The following is a 17,936-nucleotide window of genomic DNA, read 5'->3' as shown; positions in this document are numbered from 1 at the left end:
TACTGAGAGAACCTACAGCCAATTTTTTTTTTTTTTTTTTAACTGTGGTGATCTGTGGGATCCAGTTTTTTAATCATAGTTTTGACCTATGTAATGGACTATTAGAATAGTAACATCTATAAAACTATTTCTTTATATCACGTTAGGCAATATCTAGTTATTTTGAGATAATTTTTTTCATTTGGTGGTGAAATTAAGAAAGAAATTCCAGGTACTCAGTGGAAATGAAACTGGTAAAAAATTCAATGAAAGGCCAGTATGATTTTTACCACTTTTATATATAGCTACCTCATTGAATCTAGAAGCTTGGATTACGACAGCTAGTTTGGTGCCTGCTATTCAAACTGAAAACATTCAGTTTAGTTTTCATGTGCAGAAGCAAACTGCTTTCTAGAAAATACAACTTATTTTTTTACGTTACTGGATGGTATAATGGATTACTTTTAAATATTTTCTAATTCTGCTGTTTATAATTTATATGATTAAATATTTTACCATAAAAAAAATGTTATTGTCTATTTTTAAATGTTATAAAAATGGGCCTCAACAAGGATTATAATTATGTCAGCAGACAAATGCTAAATGATAAATTAACTAACATTATAATTATCTGAGTTATATAAATGTAGTCTATCGTCTATCGTAATTATATTTATCATAAAATAAACACGTACAAGCCAAGTATTATAACTCACTAAATTAGAACCTTTCTCAGAATCATATTAAAAAACAATATAGATATATTGTTTGTTTTATGTGCTCATAGTTTTCAAATACATCCCGACCAGTATAAAAAGAAATAATTACCTATAAGCATATGTCTTGTTTTTCAATTGCAATTAACTAGTTGTCCTGTATTTGTTGATCCTGTAACAGAATTTGTGCAAATTCATTTCTTTTTATTTGAGTTTTAATTGAGAAAAGTAATTCCATTTTATAATCAGTTGTGTATTTTTAGTGTTTTATAATTTTGAGTGACCTTAAGTCTGCCGTAAAAAACAAAGAAATAGTTTGGCTGGGCTGGGAAATAATAAATTGTGTGTATGAGTTTGTGAAAAAGGAGATCGATTTCTGAAATCAGAAAAAGAGAATAAACACCTGATTCACATTAAAAAATGTGAATATCTGTTTTAAAATAAAATGGGCCAACAGAAGGTAATTACATTGTAGGTAATTTTGATTTGCATATTAAGCTATTTTATTTGTAGGCTTACTATTGTACAATTATCAGCTTCACATAAACATTTTTGTAATTCTTGTCACGTTTACCATTTTGAAAAATTCATTATAAAACATTTTTTTGCTGAAAATTGTTGGGTAGGTCTATTAATTAAAAGTTTTTTAGTAACCAATAAAATTTGACGTAACATATATATATATATATATATATATATATATATATATATATATGTAATTAAATTAAATTAACTTTAAAAATGTAATAATGTTCAAAATATTAGCTATATGTTGAGGTGATTAACATTTCAAAAAGATTGTGTTCTGTGATTCAATATTAATATCACAATTCATTTTATGAAGGTCCATTCATTGTTGGGTAAGGAAGCAAATGTTGTACTAAAAAGATAATAGAAAGATTTGAATTGTGGCTGTCGCTGTTGTGGCACCAAGCATTAAGATTTGTTGTGATGCCTATATGTTATTGTGTTTAATTTTGTTTTTTTTTAATATAGTTTTATGATTTATTGTTAACTTCATCATGCTGCTGTAGAGGAAATTGTGAGTATATACAAAGTGTATCACAAAGTTCTCCTGGGACTTTCATAACTTATTGCACTCATGAAATTAATTGAAAAAGTTCATAGAAACATGTGTCCTAAAACGGTTTGTTTGCAAGTTAGGGATAGTGAAAAGTTTAGTTCAGTTTTTACCTACCTCTTAGGACGTTAATTAAGGAGCAAAGTTAGTGATTGCATCTGCTTTTTGACCTGAAAAATCAAAACAAGAACAAAATTTTATAATATATGTTGAATAAAACAAAGAAAAGTTAGAAAAATTCAAATTTTATTTAGAAACATTACATCACTATATTTGTTAGAAAAGTTCTTATTTTATGTAAACAAAAACCAAATAATTTTTTGGTGATGTAAAAAATTTGTAAAAACAAAATTTACTGTTAAAAAATCTAAAAAAATAACTGAAAATTACACATCGATTGGAAAATAAAATAAATAAAAATTACTTACATAATTTTTTTATTAATGACAGTAATACAGTACAGTAATTGTTTGAGAAATTATTATTTCAAAGTTGGCCGTAAAATAACAACTGATCAACAATGCGCAGTACTATATTAGCACTTAAATGCTGAGGTATACTTGCACATTCTTTTAGAAGAACCAAAGCTGCTTGATGTCTTGTAGCGCTGAGACGCAAATATACTTTCAGTAGGATGACTTGCCTCTCCCCACTTCTCTTGAGCTGTTTCCACTCATTTAAATCATCATTTCCCTGAGAAATGGATCTGATCATTCATGGAGATCTACGTTCCTGGTTTCCAAGACAGCCTGATCTAACACCTTTAGATTTTTGCATTGGGGATGGATGAAAAATATTGTATACAAAACAAAAATACTTTCTCATGAGGAATTAATTTTCAGTATTATGAATCTAGCTGGGCAACTGGACAATGCTGGTAAACTAAAAATAGCTCAAAGGCAGTACAGAAGAGTGTCAAGAAATGTGTTGAAAATGGCAGCTTATTGTAAACTGTATAATGCACTTTGGTCTAGTGTACTATTTCCAAATAAAATTCAAAATTTTCTAACCTTTCTGTTTTATTCAACTTATCTGTTCAGAATTAAATTCTCTACAAGTGTTTAAAAATGATGTGTGTTTATTATCTCCCTCTATGAATCACAAGACCTTGCCGATGGTGAGGAGGCTTGAGTGCTCAGTGATAATGAAACTTCAAGCTGGACTGAGCTGAAACTTCAGAGTAGCTGAACCGAAGATATCGGAGAGGTATCTGTTGAGAGCCAGACTAAGAAATGATTCCTGAAAGAGGGAGCAGCTCTTTTAGTAGTTGTTAAGGGCATAGGTCAAGAGGAATTAAATGGCCATATCAACATCACTCAATCTTCTTCTGAGTATAGTGTAGCTGAAAACAATGGAAAACTACAGTTGGTTTTTTTTCTAAAAAAATATAGCTCTCTGCATTTTCATGTAACAAAGATTCCGGAGATGTAACAAGCCTTCCCTGGTAAAATATTCCGGAGGTAAACTAGTCCCCCATTTGAATCTCTTGGTGGGGACTATTAAGGAAGTGGTTACCAGAAAATTAAAAAAATAATACTCTACGAGTCGGAGTGTGGAATGTTAAAAGTGTAAAAAAGGTTGATATGTTAGAAAATTTAAAGAGGGAAATGGGTAGGTTTTTATGTAGATGTAACAGGAATTAGTAAGGCTTGGTGGGAAGAAGAAAATGACTTATGGTCAGATGATTTTAGAATAATTAACTCAGCATTAGAGTAGGTTTTATTTTATAATAATTAACAAGCAAGAGTAGGTTTTGTAATGAATAAGAAGATAGGGAAGAGAGTAGAATATTTCAAAAAGCTTAGCAATAGAATCATTTGTAATAAGGATAAAATCAAAACCTAAGCCGACAACGATTGTTAATGTCTGCATGCCTAGAAGTGCCCATGATGATGATGAGGTAGAGTGTGGATACGAAGAAATTGACGAAGCAATTAAGCACATAAAAAGGGATGAAAATCTAATAATAATTGGAAATTGGATCAAGTATCGGAAGATGCAAGGAAGGAAATATTGTGGAAGAATACAGGCTGGACAAAAGGAATGAAAGAAGGGATTGACTTTTGAGTTTTGCACAAAGTGTAATTTCATAATTACCAACACCCAGTTTAAAACTCATTAATAGAAAAATATACACATGGAAAAAACCTGGTGATACTGCAAGGTATCAGTAAGATTATATCCAGATTAAACAAAGACAAAGATTTAGAAATCAACTCGTCAACTGCAAAGGTTATCTTGAGCAGTCATTGAGAGTGACTATAATTTAGTGATAATAAAATGTAGATTGGGGTTTAAAAACCTGAAGAAAAGGTGTCAGATGAATTGGTGGAATTTAGAGAAGCTTAAGGAAGAGGGGTAAAGAAGATATTTGAGGAGGACATCACAAGAGGTCTGAGTAAAAAAGGTAAGGTAGAAAATATAGAAGAAGAATGGGAGAATATTAAAAAGGAAATTCTTAAATTAGCGGAAGTGAACTTAGATGGAACAGAGAGAATTGGTAGAAAACCTTGGCTATCAGAGGATATATTGCAGCTGATGGATGAATGTAGAAAGTATAAGAATGCTTGTGATGAAGAAGGTAAAAGGAACTATCGACAATTAAGAAATACTATAAACAGGAAGTGCAAATTAGTGAAAGTGCAGATTAGTGAAATTGTGTGAATTAGTGGATTAAAGAAAAGTGTTCAGAAGTGGAAAGAGAAATAATCATTGGTAAAATAGATGGAGTATGTAGGAAAGTAAAGTTTCATTTTGTGATACATAAATTAAAATCTAATTATCTGTTAAATAAAAATGGTATACTGATTTATAATAGGAAAAAAAAGGTCGATAGGTGGGTGGAATATATTGAAGAGTTATACGAAGGAAATGAATTAGAAACTGGTGTTACAGAGGAAGAAGAGGAAATCGAAGACAATGAAAAGAGAGATACAATACTGAGATCTAAATTTAATAGAGCATTAGAAAATTTGAATGGCAGAAAGACTCCTGGGATAGACGGGATACCTGCAGATTTACTGCGCAGTGCAGGTGAGGAAGCAATAGATAGATTATACAAACTGGTGTGTAATACTTATAAAAAAGGGGAAATTCCATCAATAAAAAGAGCTTTATTGTCATGATACCAAAGAAAACAGGAGCAGATAAATGTGAAGAATACAGAATAATTAGCTTAACTACTTGTGCATCAAAAATCATAACTACAATTCTGTGCAGAAGAATTGAGAGGTGAGTGGAAGAAATGTTACGAGAAGACCAGTTTGGTTTCAGGAAAAGTATAGTGACAAGGAAGCAATTTTAGCATTCAAATTAATAGCATAGTCAAAAGAAGAATAAAGAAAAACAAACCAACATAGCATTTATAGACTTAGAAAAGGCATTTGATAACACAGACTGGAATAAAATGTTCAGCAAGTTAAAAAATTTTGGGCTCAAGTATAGATGTAGAAGAACAATTTTTAATATTTACAGGAACAAAACGGCAACAGTAATAATCAAAGAACATAAGAAAGAAGCCTTAATAAGACAGGAAGTCCATCAAGGATGTTCCCTATCCATGTTACTTTTTAATCTTTACATAAAACTAACAGTTAATGATGTTAAAGAAATTTAGATTTGGAGTAACAGTGCAAGGTGATAAGATAAAGATGCTACAATTTGTTGATGATATAGTAATTCTTGCTGAGAGTAAAAAAGATTTAGAAGAAACAATAAATGGCATGGTTGAAGTCCTATGCAAAAACTACCGCATGAAAATAAAAAGAACAAAACAAAAGTAATGAAATTTAGTAGAAATATTGTAAATGGGCTACTGAATATAAAAATAAGAGGAGAAAACATTATGGAGGTAAAAGAATTCTGTTATTTGGGAAGTAGAATTACTAAAAATGGACAAAGCAGGAGCGATATAAAATGCTAATAGCATATGCAATACAAGCTTTCAGTCAGAAATATAATTTGCTTTCAGCAAAAATTAATTTAAACATCAGGAAAAGATTTTTGAAAGTATAGGTTTGGAGCATAGCTTTATATGAAAATGAAACTTAGATGATCGGAGTAGCTGAGAAGAAAAGATTAGATTTGAAATGTGGTGCTATAGGTGAATATTAAAAATCAGATCAGTAGATAAAATGACAAAGGAAGGAGTGTTGTAGCAAATTGATGTAGAAAGATGCATTTGGAAAAATATAATTAAAAGAAGAGACAGTCTTACAGGCTACATATTAAGGCATCCTGGAATAGTCACTTTGTTATTGGAAGGACAGGTAGATAGGAAGAATTGCACAGACAAGCAACATTTGGAATATATAAAACAAATTGTTAGGGATGTTGGATGTAGAGGATATCCCAAAATGAAATGTCTGGCACTAGATAGGGGATCTTGGAGAGCTGCATCAAACTAGTCAAATGACTGAAGAAAAAAAAACGTTTATTACACATTTTACAAATTATTGAATATCAAGCATAAAAAACAGGGTTTTTTACCCCAATTTGTTGGTTTTCACCACAGATTTCCCAAAAACTACTGCAGATACAGTTCTGGAACCTATTTATTTGATTTTTCGGGTCAAAAACTGTAAGAAATCACTAATTCTGTCTGTTAATTAACGTCCTAAGAATTTCAGTAAAAGGCACCTTATGGATCAGATAATCTCTTTTCTTTTTTGGTGAGTGCACATAAAGATTGGTTGAAGAACCTGAACAGGTAACGGAATGGTAACCCATTTTTAATTAAAATATTTTATATAGACAAAGCAAAATTTATTGGCAACATTCATAAAATTATATAAAAAGTGATCATAGAGTTTTAGTATGATAAAATTTTTCCATTTGACTCTCACTTTTGCTGAAATTTTTATAATTTAATTACCCCTGGGAAAAGATTAATAAATAAACAAATGAAATTAAAAATAAAAACAATAACGTATTTGTGTACAATGTAAGTTATTAAATTTATAAAAATATATTCTGGTGACTACACTTTTGACCTAGACCTGATAAAATGCTGAGCTAAATAAATGAAACTAATAGAAATGCTTTTCTTTTCAATAATAGAACATTTTATCTGTTTATGGAAAAGCTCAAATTGATATTGGTCATAAGAGTTCAATTTATTAGATGGCTGTTGATATTCCTGTATGGAACTATGAATGTGGAAATAATGCAAAATACTTTTGTAATGGTAGCTAGTACCAGTAGCTAGGTACTGAGAGACCAGAGATTGAGGGGGGGATGGACAGTCTCCTGTGGAGCTGTCCTTTGTCCACGCTTGCATGGATGGAGGATGGTGATGAAGCATGGGGGACTCCTGATCCCCCGATCTTAAAGGAACTCCCTGGGCTGAGTAATGCTTTATTGTGGGTCAGGCCCTGAGGTGGGGGAGTTGGTGAGGTGGTTAGGTTTAGTCAGTAGGGTGCAGAAACACGTATGCTCTTTTAATAAAATCTAGCAGAACCTGCCGTGTCCGATACTACCCTTTCTGGGGCGTACGTAACTTTTATTCCCCCTCATCAATAACAAGATAAGCTAGAGCCACCATAATCTTAAAGTTGTTAACTTATCATTTAATTCTTAAATATACAAAATCCATTAAAAAGTCATAAAATGATTGAGAATTATCAGTAGTGGTAAAGGTGTTACAATTATTTATTTTGAATGTGCTAAAAAAAAAATTAATATGTATTTGGAAAAATATGTACTTTTATTACATAATAAATCCTAAGCAACTGTCTTCAAGTAATCCTGAATTTTAGGTTTTCAGTTTTCTGTTGTGATTATTATAAATATTAACCAACTAATTTTTTTGTGATTAGAATTATTTATGATAATATGCTTCATGATATTTGAGGGAATGTTAAACAAGAATAGACTTAAAAAAATATAAATGTAAAAATATTTTGTTGTAATAAAACATAATCTATTCTGGTTTCTTTTTATTTTTACAGTCCCATTTTATTCAATTGCTTTTTATACATATTTCAACGGCATCATAGATCATTCTGGGATTGATTTTAAAGCACCATGGTGGCAACCATGGAGACCAGATACAATATTCCATGATAACCATCATCAATATTTTCATGTCAACTTTAGTTTCAACTGTTATTTCTGGGATAAAGTAAGGATAATTTCAAAAATACTTAGTTATGTAAATAGGATAAATAATAGGGAATATTAATTAGTAACGTTTATAAAATTACTTGTTTATAACACATTAGGCAGAATCTAGTTATTCTGATATAAATTTTTTTGTTTGGTGGTGATATTAAGAAAAAATTTCCAGTCAGTAGAAATGAAATCTGTAAATAATTGAATGAAAGCCAAGTATGATTCTCACTTTTATGAATGTTACTGTATTTAATTTTATGTTAAAATGATTTAATGATTCATTGTTGATTTCATTAACCTACAGTAAAGAAAATTATAAATTTGTAGAAGAGACGACAGTCCCTCAAAAAAAAAGAAACTATTAAATGTTAGAATTTTCAATAATTCTGCTTCTTTTGAGTGAATCTATATTTTCATTAACTGTTCAGTTTTCTATTTAAGCAGTTTTTTTTGTCATTGCAAAGCTGAATTTATTATAGATTATGAATTGGTAGTGTAATTACAATTTTCATCCTCTTTTTTGTGAGTATTATGAATTCTGATAATACAAAAAATAAAATTACTTATCATGGTCAGGATATCTTCTTTTTTTTTTGTCTTCAGTCATTTGACTGGTTTGATGCAGCTCTCCAAGATTCCCTTTCTAGTGCTAGTCGTTTCATTTCAGTCAGGATATCATGGATATAAAAATTAATCTTACAAATAAAAAGATAAATGAACTTGATTTTTGTAGAACCTGTTACTATTGTTTATTTTCTTAGTGCAACAACTTATGGTTCAATTGTCTGAAGAACACTATCTGCATTTATTTGAACCAAAAATACCATTAAAAATGTAGGTAAAGCAAATGTACTTAGATTTAATATAAGTTGAATGAAAATATATTTCATTTATGCTTTACTGTTTAACAAATGCAATGATATCTTTGGTTCCTTTTTCAGTTTGTTAACTAAGTTTCTCTGGTACTCCCATCATAACTTTTTCCAGATAAACTTTTAATAACTTTTTTCAGCAGTTTCTGAGATATATATCATTTATGTTGTTATTAAGTTAATATTTGATTGTTATATTTCATTCATATGTTGCATAATATTATTCTGATATTTAAATACTTATGTAAAAAAAAAGAAATAACAAAAAAAAAATAGTAAGAAAACTTAGTAAACATAACTTTTACAAATAATATATATTTCTGTATTCTAGTGAGTGTTAGCTTATGTTTAAGTTTTATTAAATTAAAGTTTTTTGATTTTGTGTTTCTTGAGAATATGGATATAAAAATTAAAACAACAAAAAATCTCCTATCGTAATCCGTAATATCAATCAGTATCCAGCTTCCCTTAGTTTGTGTAATATAAGTAACAAAAATAAGCTATTTGACCTGATGCGACCAATTGTGTTACACTATTGAGAGAGATTTTCTTAAAAATTTAGGCTACATTTTAGTACAAAATTTACTTGTCAAAATTTCTGGGAAAAAAGGTATTCTGGGAAACCAAAAAAAACAATTTAATAAAATAAAAATATATTTTGAAGAACATGACATTACTGTAGTTGATGTTCAACAACCAGAGGAGCAAGATGTGGAAGTTAGAAGGAAACGTAAACGCTGCCACCTCTGCCCGAGCACAAAGGACAATAAATATAACATTGTTTGTGTGAAATGTGGGCACCATATTTTTAAAAATCATACTTCTTTTATTTGTAAAGATTTTGATTAATGTTAGTGTTGGAAATAAAGAATTTCTAACTCTGAAATAATAAATTTAAGAAAAAAATATATAAAAATGTACTGTTCAGGACATCAATTTGACACACAAGCAAATTATGCATTGTTTATTTGTAAATGTTTGACTCAGTTCAAATATTTTTAGTTGAAAAGATATTTACAGATGTGTTGTAAGTTTGTCTTCAATAATCAATCGGGAATAATTATATTTTTACTTCAGCAAAGTTCAACTAAAATTAAGATCTTTATTTTTTACAAGGTTTTGTAATTTCTGTTTTTCTTTGATTATTTTGTTTTAAACAAGGAGATACTTATTTTTATTTGAATAAAAAATGGTTGCTTTTTTGAATATAAGTGTTCATTTATTTTAATTTGAATAATATATTATTAATTTAATTTACAAATGTTTGGGTCATAATGACGCATCACAACTAGTAATGTTATAAAAAAAGTGTGACCAGTTAAGGGTTAATGTCTAAATGGATCTAAATAATGTGCACAAGTGATATCTGTGATATACTTACCAGGAAGCTGGGAAATTTTGATTCTATATTATTATACAGTGTTCTTACATGTTTGTTGTACATTTTATATTAGAAACTGGGTCCTGCTTGTCCTATACAAAGTATTATACAGTTTAGTTTATATATTCAAAGGACATTTTTTTGTTTAGTGACTGTGTTTAGTGTGATGGTCTACTTTGTTTTCAGTTTGTTCCAACTTTGTGTTTAGTTATTTTTCCATTACTTTGTGTTTAATTATTTTAAATTTTTTAATTACTTTCTGTGAGTCTATGCGAGTATGTAAGATATCTAAATGTATTTTCACATAATGTATACTTGTGTGAATATGTTTATTTTATTGGTAACAAATAAGGTTTATCCACTAGGTTAATAAATAAATATAAACCATATTATTGGTCTTCTATAAAAATCAGGAAATTTGCGACCCAATTTTCAATCATAATTTTCATCGCGCCCCACTCTGTCATAGAATAACAATGTATACAATAATAATGTATTTTGTATATTTTGACACTAAAGCTACACTACAACCTTAATTAAAAATCTTACAAATTACCAAGAATAAGTAAATTTATTGATATTTGGCAACACCAATCCGCTGCATTGACAAAACCAGAATTGATGCCTCTCTATTGCTCTCTGTCTTACGTCCACCATATCGAAGATTCTCGCAGCTTCGCGAGAAGTTTCAATTTGTCTAGAATATTCTGGAATGTCTGTGTAACTGTATGCGCAAACGTGTATAAATACTGCGCCTCGTTCAATCCCAGCCAGTCTCAGTCGAGTCGATCCTTCTATCGCTATCGAATCTATCGTGAGTGTGTAAGTTGTAATTTGTGTGTTAATTGCAATTCAAGATATTAAATATTCATGACGGCAGATTTATACAGAATAATGGATAAATTTTTAAGTGTGCGTAAGTGAACATTAGATGATAGTGTAGCATCAAGTGCACAGAAAAATATGGTTATGAAAATAAAATCAAGAAAATATTCTCAAGAATATGTAAATTTTGAGTTTACCAGTACTCAAATAAATGAAGAAGAAAGGCCACTGTGTCATTTGCTCAAAACTTTTGGCAGGAGACAGCATGAGACCTAATAAACTTAAACAACATTTGGAAATGCTTCATAGTGAGTACATTAACAAACCCCAAGAATTCTTCGAATGAAAAATAAAATCATATGGAAAGTAAAACATTATTTAAAAAAAAAATCTTGTCTGTAAATAAATAAGCTTTTCATGTCTCTGAGAAAGTTTGATATAAAATAGCCACATGTAAAAAGCTCACACCATTGGTGAATAGCTTATTTTGCCATCCCAACCCCGTAGGGGGAAGATACCCACCTTCTGACATTACCGGCCGTCACACCACCCCCTCTGTTCGAAGCCCTGAGGGGCTTTATGGGAGGTTGTCTTTAGACCCTCTAACTGATTACATCTCACAGTCATTAGCCAGGCCTCGGTCGGGATGCCACCGTTGAAACCAGCCATTATAGACCGCTTCTCGCAGATCATCCTGTTAATACGGAGATCCAGAAAGGAATGTATTCTCTCAAGTTCCCAAACAGCTCATGAACGTTCCACCTCGTATTGGGGACAGAAGTAGAGGACGTGATCCATTGTATCATATGTTCCACAATCCGGGCATTGACTCGAATCCACCAAACGAAAACTAGCCAAACTCACCCGAAAGGCACAATGCCCGGAGATAAACTGTGTGATATACCGATTGGGAGAGACCCATCTAATCGCACCTAAATCAGCCACTATAGGAAATATACCATATGTGTACTGATCTGTGGGGCATTCATCGCACCTGACCTGCCAAGATGCAACGCCCTGGTTTTCAATCTCCTGCTTTCGTTCTGACGTCAACCGATTGTTTACCAAGGAAATGTAGCATTCCCTATGCTCAGTAGTCAAGATGTCTATTGGTTTGATTCCGGCTATAACACAGACTGCCTCCCGCGAGACTGTTCTATAACCGCCTATAACAGCCAGCAAGAGGAGTCGCTGGGCCTTCAGCAAAATGTCTGCACAATACCTAAAAGCCATGCGGTGAGCCTAGACAGGCACAGCATACATCATAATAGCTTCACTGACACCTTTGTAAAGGATACGCATGGTACGGTAATTCAACCCCCAAAGGGATGTATGACTACGAATTCCATAAAAGGCATCAGCGGTGTTTTTACTACTTACTGTAGATGTTCCTTGAACCGAAAATTCTCATCAAGGATAACACCCAGGTATTTTTGAGTCGTAACGTACCTAATAGGGAGACCCAGCCATCCGATGAATAATTCGTCGGGTAGCAGCCAACCGGCCCTTGAGCAACATCATTGTGGTTTTCTGTAGGCTGAAAATCATCTTATGTTGGAGACTCCACAGTCAGAGTGTCTCACAAGCACGAGCAGCTTGGAACTCTACCTCATTACGCGAATCCCCTTCAATCAGTAGCAGCGCGTTGTCAGCATAAGCGACGACATGACAGCCACATGGCAACCTTAAATGAAACATCGAATCGAATTCTATGATCCAAAGAAAGTGACTCAGAATAATGCTCTGAGGTCATCCTTTAGTTAAGGTCTTACGAACATCTGAGCCGCCGTCACGCAGGGAAACGGATCGATGGCTGAAATAACTTGAGAGCACTTCTAGTTGATTTTGTGTACATTTACGCTTCTGCATCTGAAACAGGGCAAAGGGCCACCATAAATTATTAAATGCCCTGGATATGCCCAGGAAAATTCCTAATACATATTTACATGGACTTTAGTATGGCATCCTCAGTGTTCTTGCCTGGTCGGAAACCATATTGGTTGTCCATTAGCATATGATCAGTGGCCAATCTAACATTAATACGCAAATATAGGACCTTCTCAAAAACCTTGCCAATCACGGGCAAGAGCGTTAGTGGACGGTAAGAAGAAGTAATAGTAGTATCTTTGTCACCACCTTTGAACAACAACACAAAGTTTCTATTCTTCCAACATGTCGTAAAGTGGCCGGCAAAGAGCAACCTATTACATATTCTAGTTAGAGGAACAAAGACTACTGGAAGCACTCAGACGAGGAGCTCCACTGTGATATAATCATATCTGGCAGCTGGAGACCTTCTGTATTCTCCTGTCACTCTTTGCACCACTTCGCTGCTACTGAATCAAATGTGTGAAATCAAAGATCAACATACAGTTACAGATTACAGCCCTCGCTCTAAAAGAGCATGAGCAGGACTAAGGGTAAAGGCCCCTTTGCTCGTAACAGGGACTTGCGACCAGGAGTTGTTGCCACTCTTTTCGCTGCGATGAGGCGGGTGCTTGAACAAATTGTTTGCCAAATCCTCTGAATCCCCGCAAAAAGGGTATGAATCGTCTAAACAGTATGGGCGCAAGACTGTTGTAACAGTTCTCAGACAGCAAGATTGTGAAACTGGGGAAGGTACACACTCAACCACCAGCTCAAAAATAGCACTGAAAAAATCTTTATAACAGAACAGAGGTTGCGTTTATACAATGCAGTGTCTGTTTGTGAAAAGAGATCAGAGGTTAGCTTAGTTTGCCAGCTGCAATAGAGATTGCAGAATCTACGTTTGGAGATAATTTTGCCAAAGAATTGCAGTCTGTGCCTTTATCAAATGATACTGTTGCCTGTTGAATTGGTGATATAACTGAAGGTGTACAGGATCAGCTTTTCGTTACTAATTGTTTTCAGTTCAGTTTGATGAGGCAACAGATAACAATAAAGAGGAATTTCATTGTCTATGTTTGATTTTGTGATGGTATGTCGGCAGTTGAAGAATTACTTTTCTGCAAACCAATAGAACTCAAGCAACAGCACTTGCATTATTTGCTACCTTAAATGATTTTATAAACGAGGAAAACATAGAGTAGAAAAACTTACAAGGCTGAAGAACAAATGTGAAAGTTGTTTTTGTAACCATTGAAAATCAGTTAGCCGTGCTGGCAAAGAATTTTAAAAATATTTTCTTGCTGATGACAACTTGGTAGCAAGTTATGAGTGGGTTAGGAATCCATTTCATAGTACTAATGAAGGGCTCTCAACTGCGGAAGAAGAAATCTTCATAGACTTCATGGCAAGTGGTGAAATCAAAAGAAAATTTAGTAATAAATCAATCTCTGAATTCTGGGCAGGGGTGGATGGTGAGCTTTCTTCACTGAAAACAATAGCATTTCATATATTATTACATTTTTAACATCATACGTTTGTGAAACCTGATTTAATATGGTGGCTGCTTTGAAGACAAAGTTTCGATCTCAACTAAATATAGAAAAGGAACTCAGATTATTTATCTCTAATATTAAACCTTCCTTTGAAAAACTTTGCTTTGCAATGGAAGACTTGCCCAAGGGAGTTAATAATTATTAAATTTGTTTTTAATTTAGTATAGATAAGTTAATTATTAAATACATTGTGCAGTTACTGGTACAATCCTATTAATAAGAGTATTACATCAGTGTAAATGTGTATTTTAATATTTATTATGTCAGAATGTATTTTGTTTTGCTTTCCTTTCAGAAAAAAAAAAAAATTTAATTAATATTTTCTTTTCGATATGCTCACACCTCCATTTAGTGTTATCACGTCCCTTTGGGAGGCGTGCCCCACAGGTTGAGAAACACTGCTCTAAGGTGAACATTCCTACACCTAAATGTTGTAGTGAAAATGTGTAAGTGGTGCAAAAATTGTATTATTTAATATCTGTTGAAAAGCCTTTGAATGCTAAGTATCTTCTTAAATACAGCATATTTTTTTGAATGAATTTTAATTTGACTGTTACACACATAATATAGATAGAGTTAGACACAATACAGACATACTTTTAGAGCTCTGCACAATGTAACAGTATTCCAAATTCAGTTTATTCAGGTGTAAATAACATGGACCATATCGTATGGGTTTAACTAGTTGAAAGTTTCTATTAAGCCATTTAATCAATCCAAATCACTAAGTTCAGTCATTCACTGAAATTCGACCATCTAATTTTCTGCATGGTTGTAAAAATTTCTACAGTTCTTACAACTTGTCCATATTATTTCTTTGTTAATATGAGGGTAAAATGTTAACCATTTTTTCACCTTTTGAAAGCAAAAAACTGATCACTGCCTGCTAATCAATTATGTTGCAAAACATCTTCATAAAATAAGATTTTGAGGTCATAAACAAAACAATTTTGCCCAAACAGGTAATTAGAAATCATCACAGCTGTTCTGAAAGTATCATAACCCTCTTACTAGCAGTTTTGCCTCTGCAGCTGTCTGTGTTTAATTAGATTATTGAATGAATTTAGTAAATAAATTGTTAACTACATATATGCTTAATGATAACTTTTTTTGTTTTTTTTTAATTATAGATTTTATTTTTTTTTGCTTTTAGAATGTTGTATAAAGTTACAGACATTTTATATTTGCAAAATAATTTATACATATGTGCATAATTATTCAAGAAAATTTTATTTAGTACATTTAGATATTGATAAAAGACTGTACTATTTGTAAATGCAATTCTAGACAGCATTATAGAAAATGCTGAAATATAAAAATATGTACAAGAATGATAAATGTTATCTCTCTGAGATGAAAATATATATACACCTTATAAATGAAATGCATGGTAATCATACAAATGTTTATAAGTATTATTATAGTTTACTATAATTATTATTAATTTTAAAATATATATATATATATGTATAAATAATATCAAACATATTTTACTTAAAAGTATTATCATCTTTATTAATCTCTTGGGTTAACCAATCAACTATACAAACTTATAAATTAAATACACTACGTTTCACTTACAATTCTCTACGCTATACACTTTCAGTAGCAGTATGTAAGAGAATTTTTTATGATGTGTATTGTCACCTGAAGAAGCTTAGAGAATTCTAAGTGAAACATAGTGTATTTAATTTATAAGTTTGTGTAGTTGATTGGTTAATGCAAGAGATTAATAAAGATAATATTTTTAAGTAAAATATGTCTTGATATTATAATCAGTTCTATCTAATCAAGAGGAAAATATACTTAAATAAATTACATTTAAGTTATATATAAATTACCTTTATATATATTATAATGTAATATATATATATATATATATATATATATATATATATATATATATAATTTACAATAAAACTAATATTTCTTGTTTCTTACAGTTACATGGTACTTATCGAAAGAATGATAGAATTTATAATGAAGATATTTTCTATGGTAAAGGAAAACCTCTTTCTGAAGCTTCAGAAAAAGAAATTAAAGTAGAAGAAAATGAACGTAAATCTGAAAATCCAAAAGCACATAGAAAGATTGATAATTATGTACTGCCTGACAAGTTTATATAGGCAAAAATGGTTTTTTGTATTAAAAAAAAAAAAATTAAAATAACAGCTTAAATTTATTACTGACCTAAATTCCTTTCTTAAAATGAATTACAATAAGTAATTTACTCATTAGAAAGCAATTTTTTGTATACATACAATGTAATGTGATATCAAAAACTAATAGAGCAGTTTAAAAAAATCTTTTTAGTACAATTTTTTATATTTCCATTTAATAAGTTTTACAGAACAAGCATATTAAAAAACCTCAATTTATGTGGTTTGCTTTTTTCTTTTTTCAAACTTTTATGTGTTGTTATGAAGATATGGTTGCTGTAGACTCTTTTTATGAGTATCTTCAAAAACATAGGCTGGCCAGTTAATGTACTGAATTCAAGATCAGCTTTAGTCTTTGCCCATCAGCTATTTTTTGCCCATCATTTTATCCATTTCATCTTCCTCTTAAAAATACATTTAGAAGAATGTACAAAATTTTAATAATAAAAATTAAAAAAAATAAAGATAGAGCTATTGTCTCTTTTATATTAATAAACAAAGGATGTTAAATAATGAAGGGAAATTATCTTACATAAATATGAAGAGAGTTCTTACTACAGGATTTATCGAAGCAAATACTCCTTTACCTGGAATTATTTCTAGTTGATGCATGAAAATGAACTTAATAATATTTATTATTGTTATTTTTTCAATTTTCACCTGTATTAATACGTAATTTAGTTACTTATTGAGTAACTTTAATAGGAGGTGGAACTAAATTTTACCAATATTTTTATTTAAATGTGCATATTCAACACTTACACTTCATCTAATGTGGTGGTTTTGATGACTATTTTTGTATTTTGTAGAAGCTGCTCTGATGTTGAAAGTTTTCCAGATTAAAAAAGAATAAAAAAAAAATAATAATAGAAAATTTATTTTGTATTTGATAGAAGATTTGAAGGTATTTTTCATTCTTTTGTCATCAGAATTGTATTTGTTTATTTTAGTGTAATGAAAGAATACATAGAGAAGAAGATCTGATGTCATCCTGATGTATGAAGAAATTTAGCATGGAAATTCAAGAAAATTAGGTAGTAATATCACATGTGATGTAGATATACACTTCTATATCTAAAAAATTACACATTTTAGGAAAAAAAATTTTCTAATAAAGTTTTTCCATTTCACGGGGGAAATACGTTCACAACCTATGTTGTCCTTGATAAGGTCAAATAAAGGTCATTTCATTGTTAACTTAATTCTTTTTAATAGGAACCTATATTTTTTATTACAGAATCAAATTGCTTGCAAACAATTCATTTCAGTCTTTTACCTAAAAATTGATAGTTCTCTAGTTATTAATCTTTAAAAATTCTGTAGGCCTATAAATTACTGTTTATTGTTTCATTTGATATGGAAAAACTGTAATAGGACAATTTTTTTCTAA

The 17,936-nt window shown here is 30.9% G+C and overlaps 1 protein-coding gene across 1 annotated transcript in view; it reads left to right on the top strand.

The window, feature by feature from the left end:
* The window catches only part of LOC142318230 (putative methylsterol monooxygenase DDB_G0269788), a 37,194-nt gene extending 20,630 nt beyond the window's left edge, over positions 1-16,564 (top strand). Inside the window, exons 5-6 of the mRNA XM_075354795.1 lie at positions 7,725-7,897; positions 16,331-16,564. Coding sequence (XP_075210910.1) covers positions 7,725-7,897; positions 16,331-16,513 — 356 coding nt within the window. The 3' untranslated portion in view covers positions 16,514-16,564. The remainder of the gene's footprint in view (positions 1-7,724; positions 7,898-16,330) is intronic.
* Positions 16,565-17,936: the final 1,372 nt, after the last annotated feature.

The sequence above is a fragment of the Lycorma delicatula genome, chromosome 1, assembly GCF_047948215.1.
Source record: "Lycorma delicatula isolate Av1 chromosome 1, ASM4794821v1, whole genome shotgun sequence".
Taxonomy (NCBI): Eukaryota; Metazoa; Arthropoda; class Insecta; order Hemiptera; family Fulgoridae; genus Lycorma; species Lycorma delicatula.
Note: the sequence above shows the minus strand (reverse complement) of the source record. Positions and strands in the feature narration are given on the sequence as shown.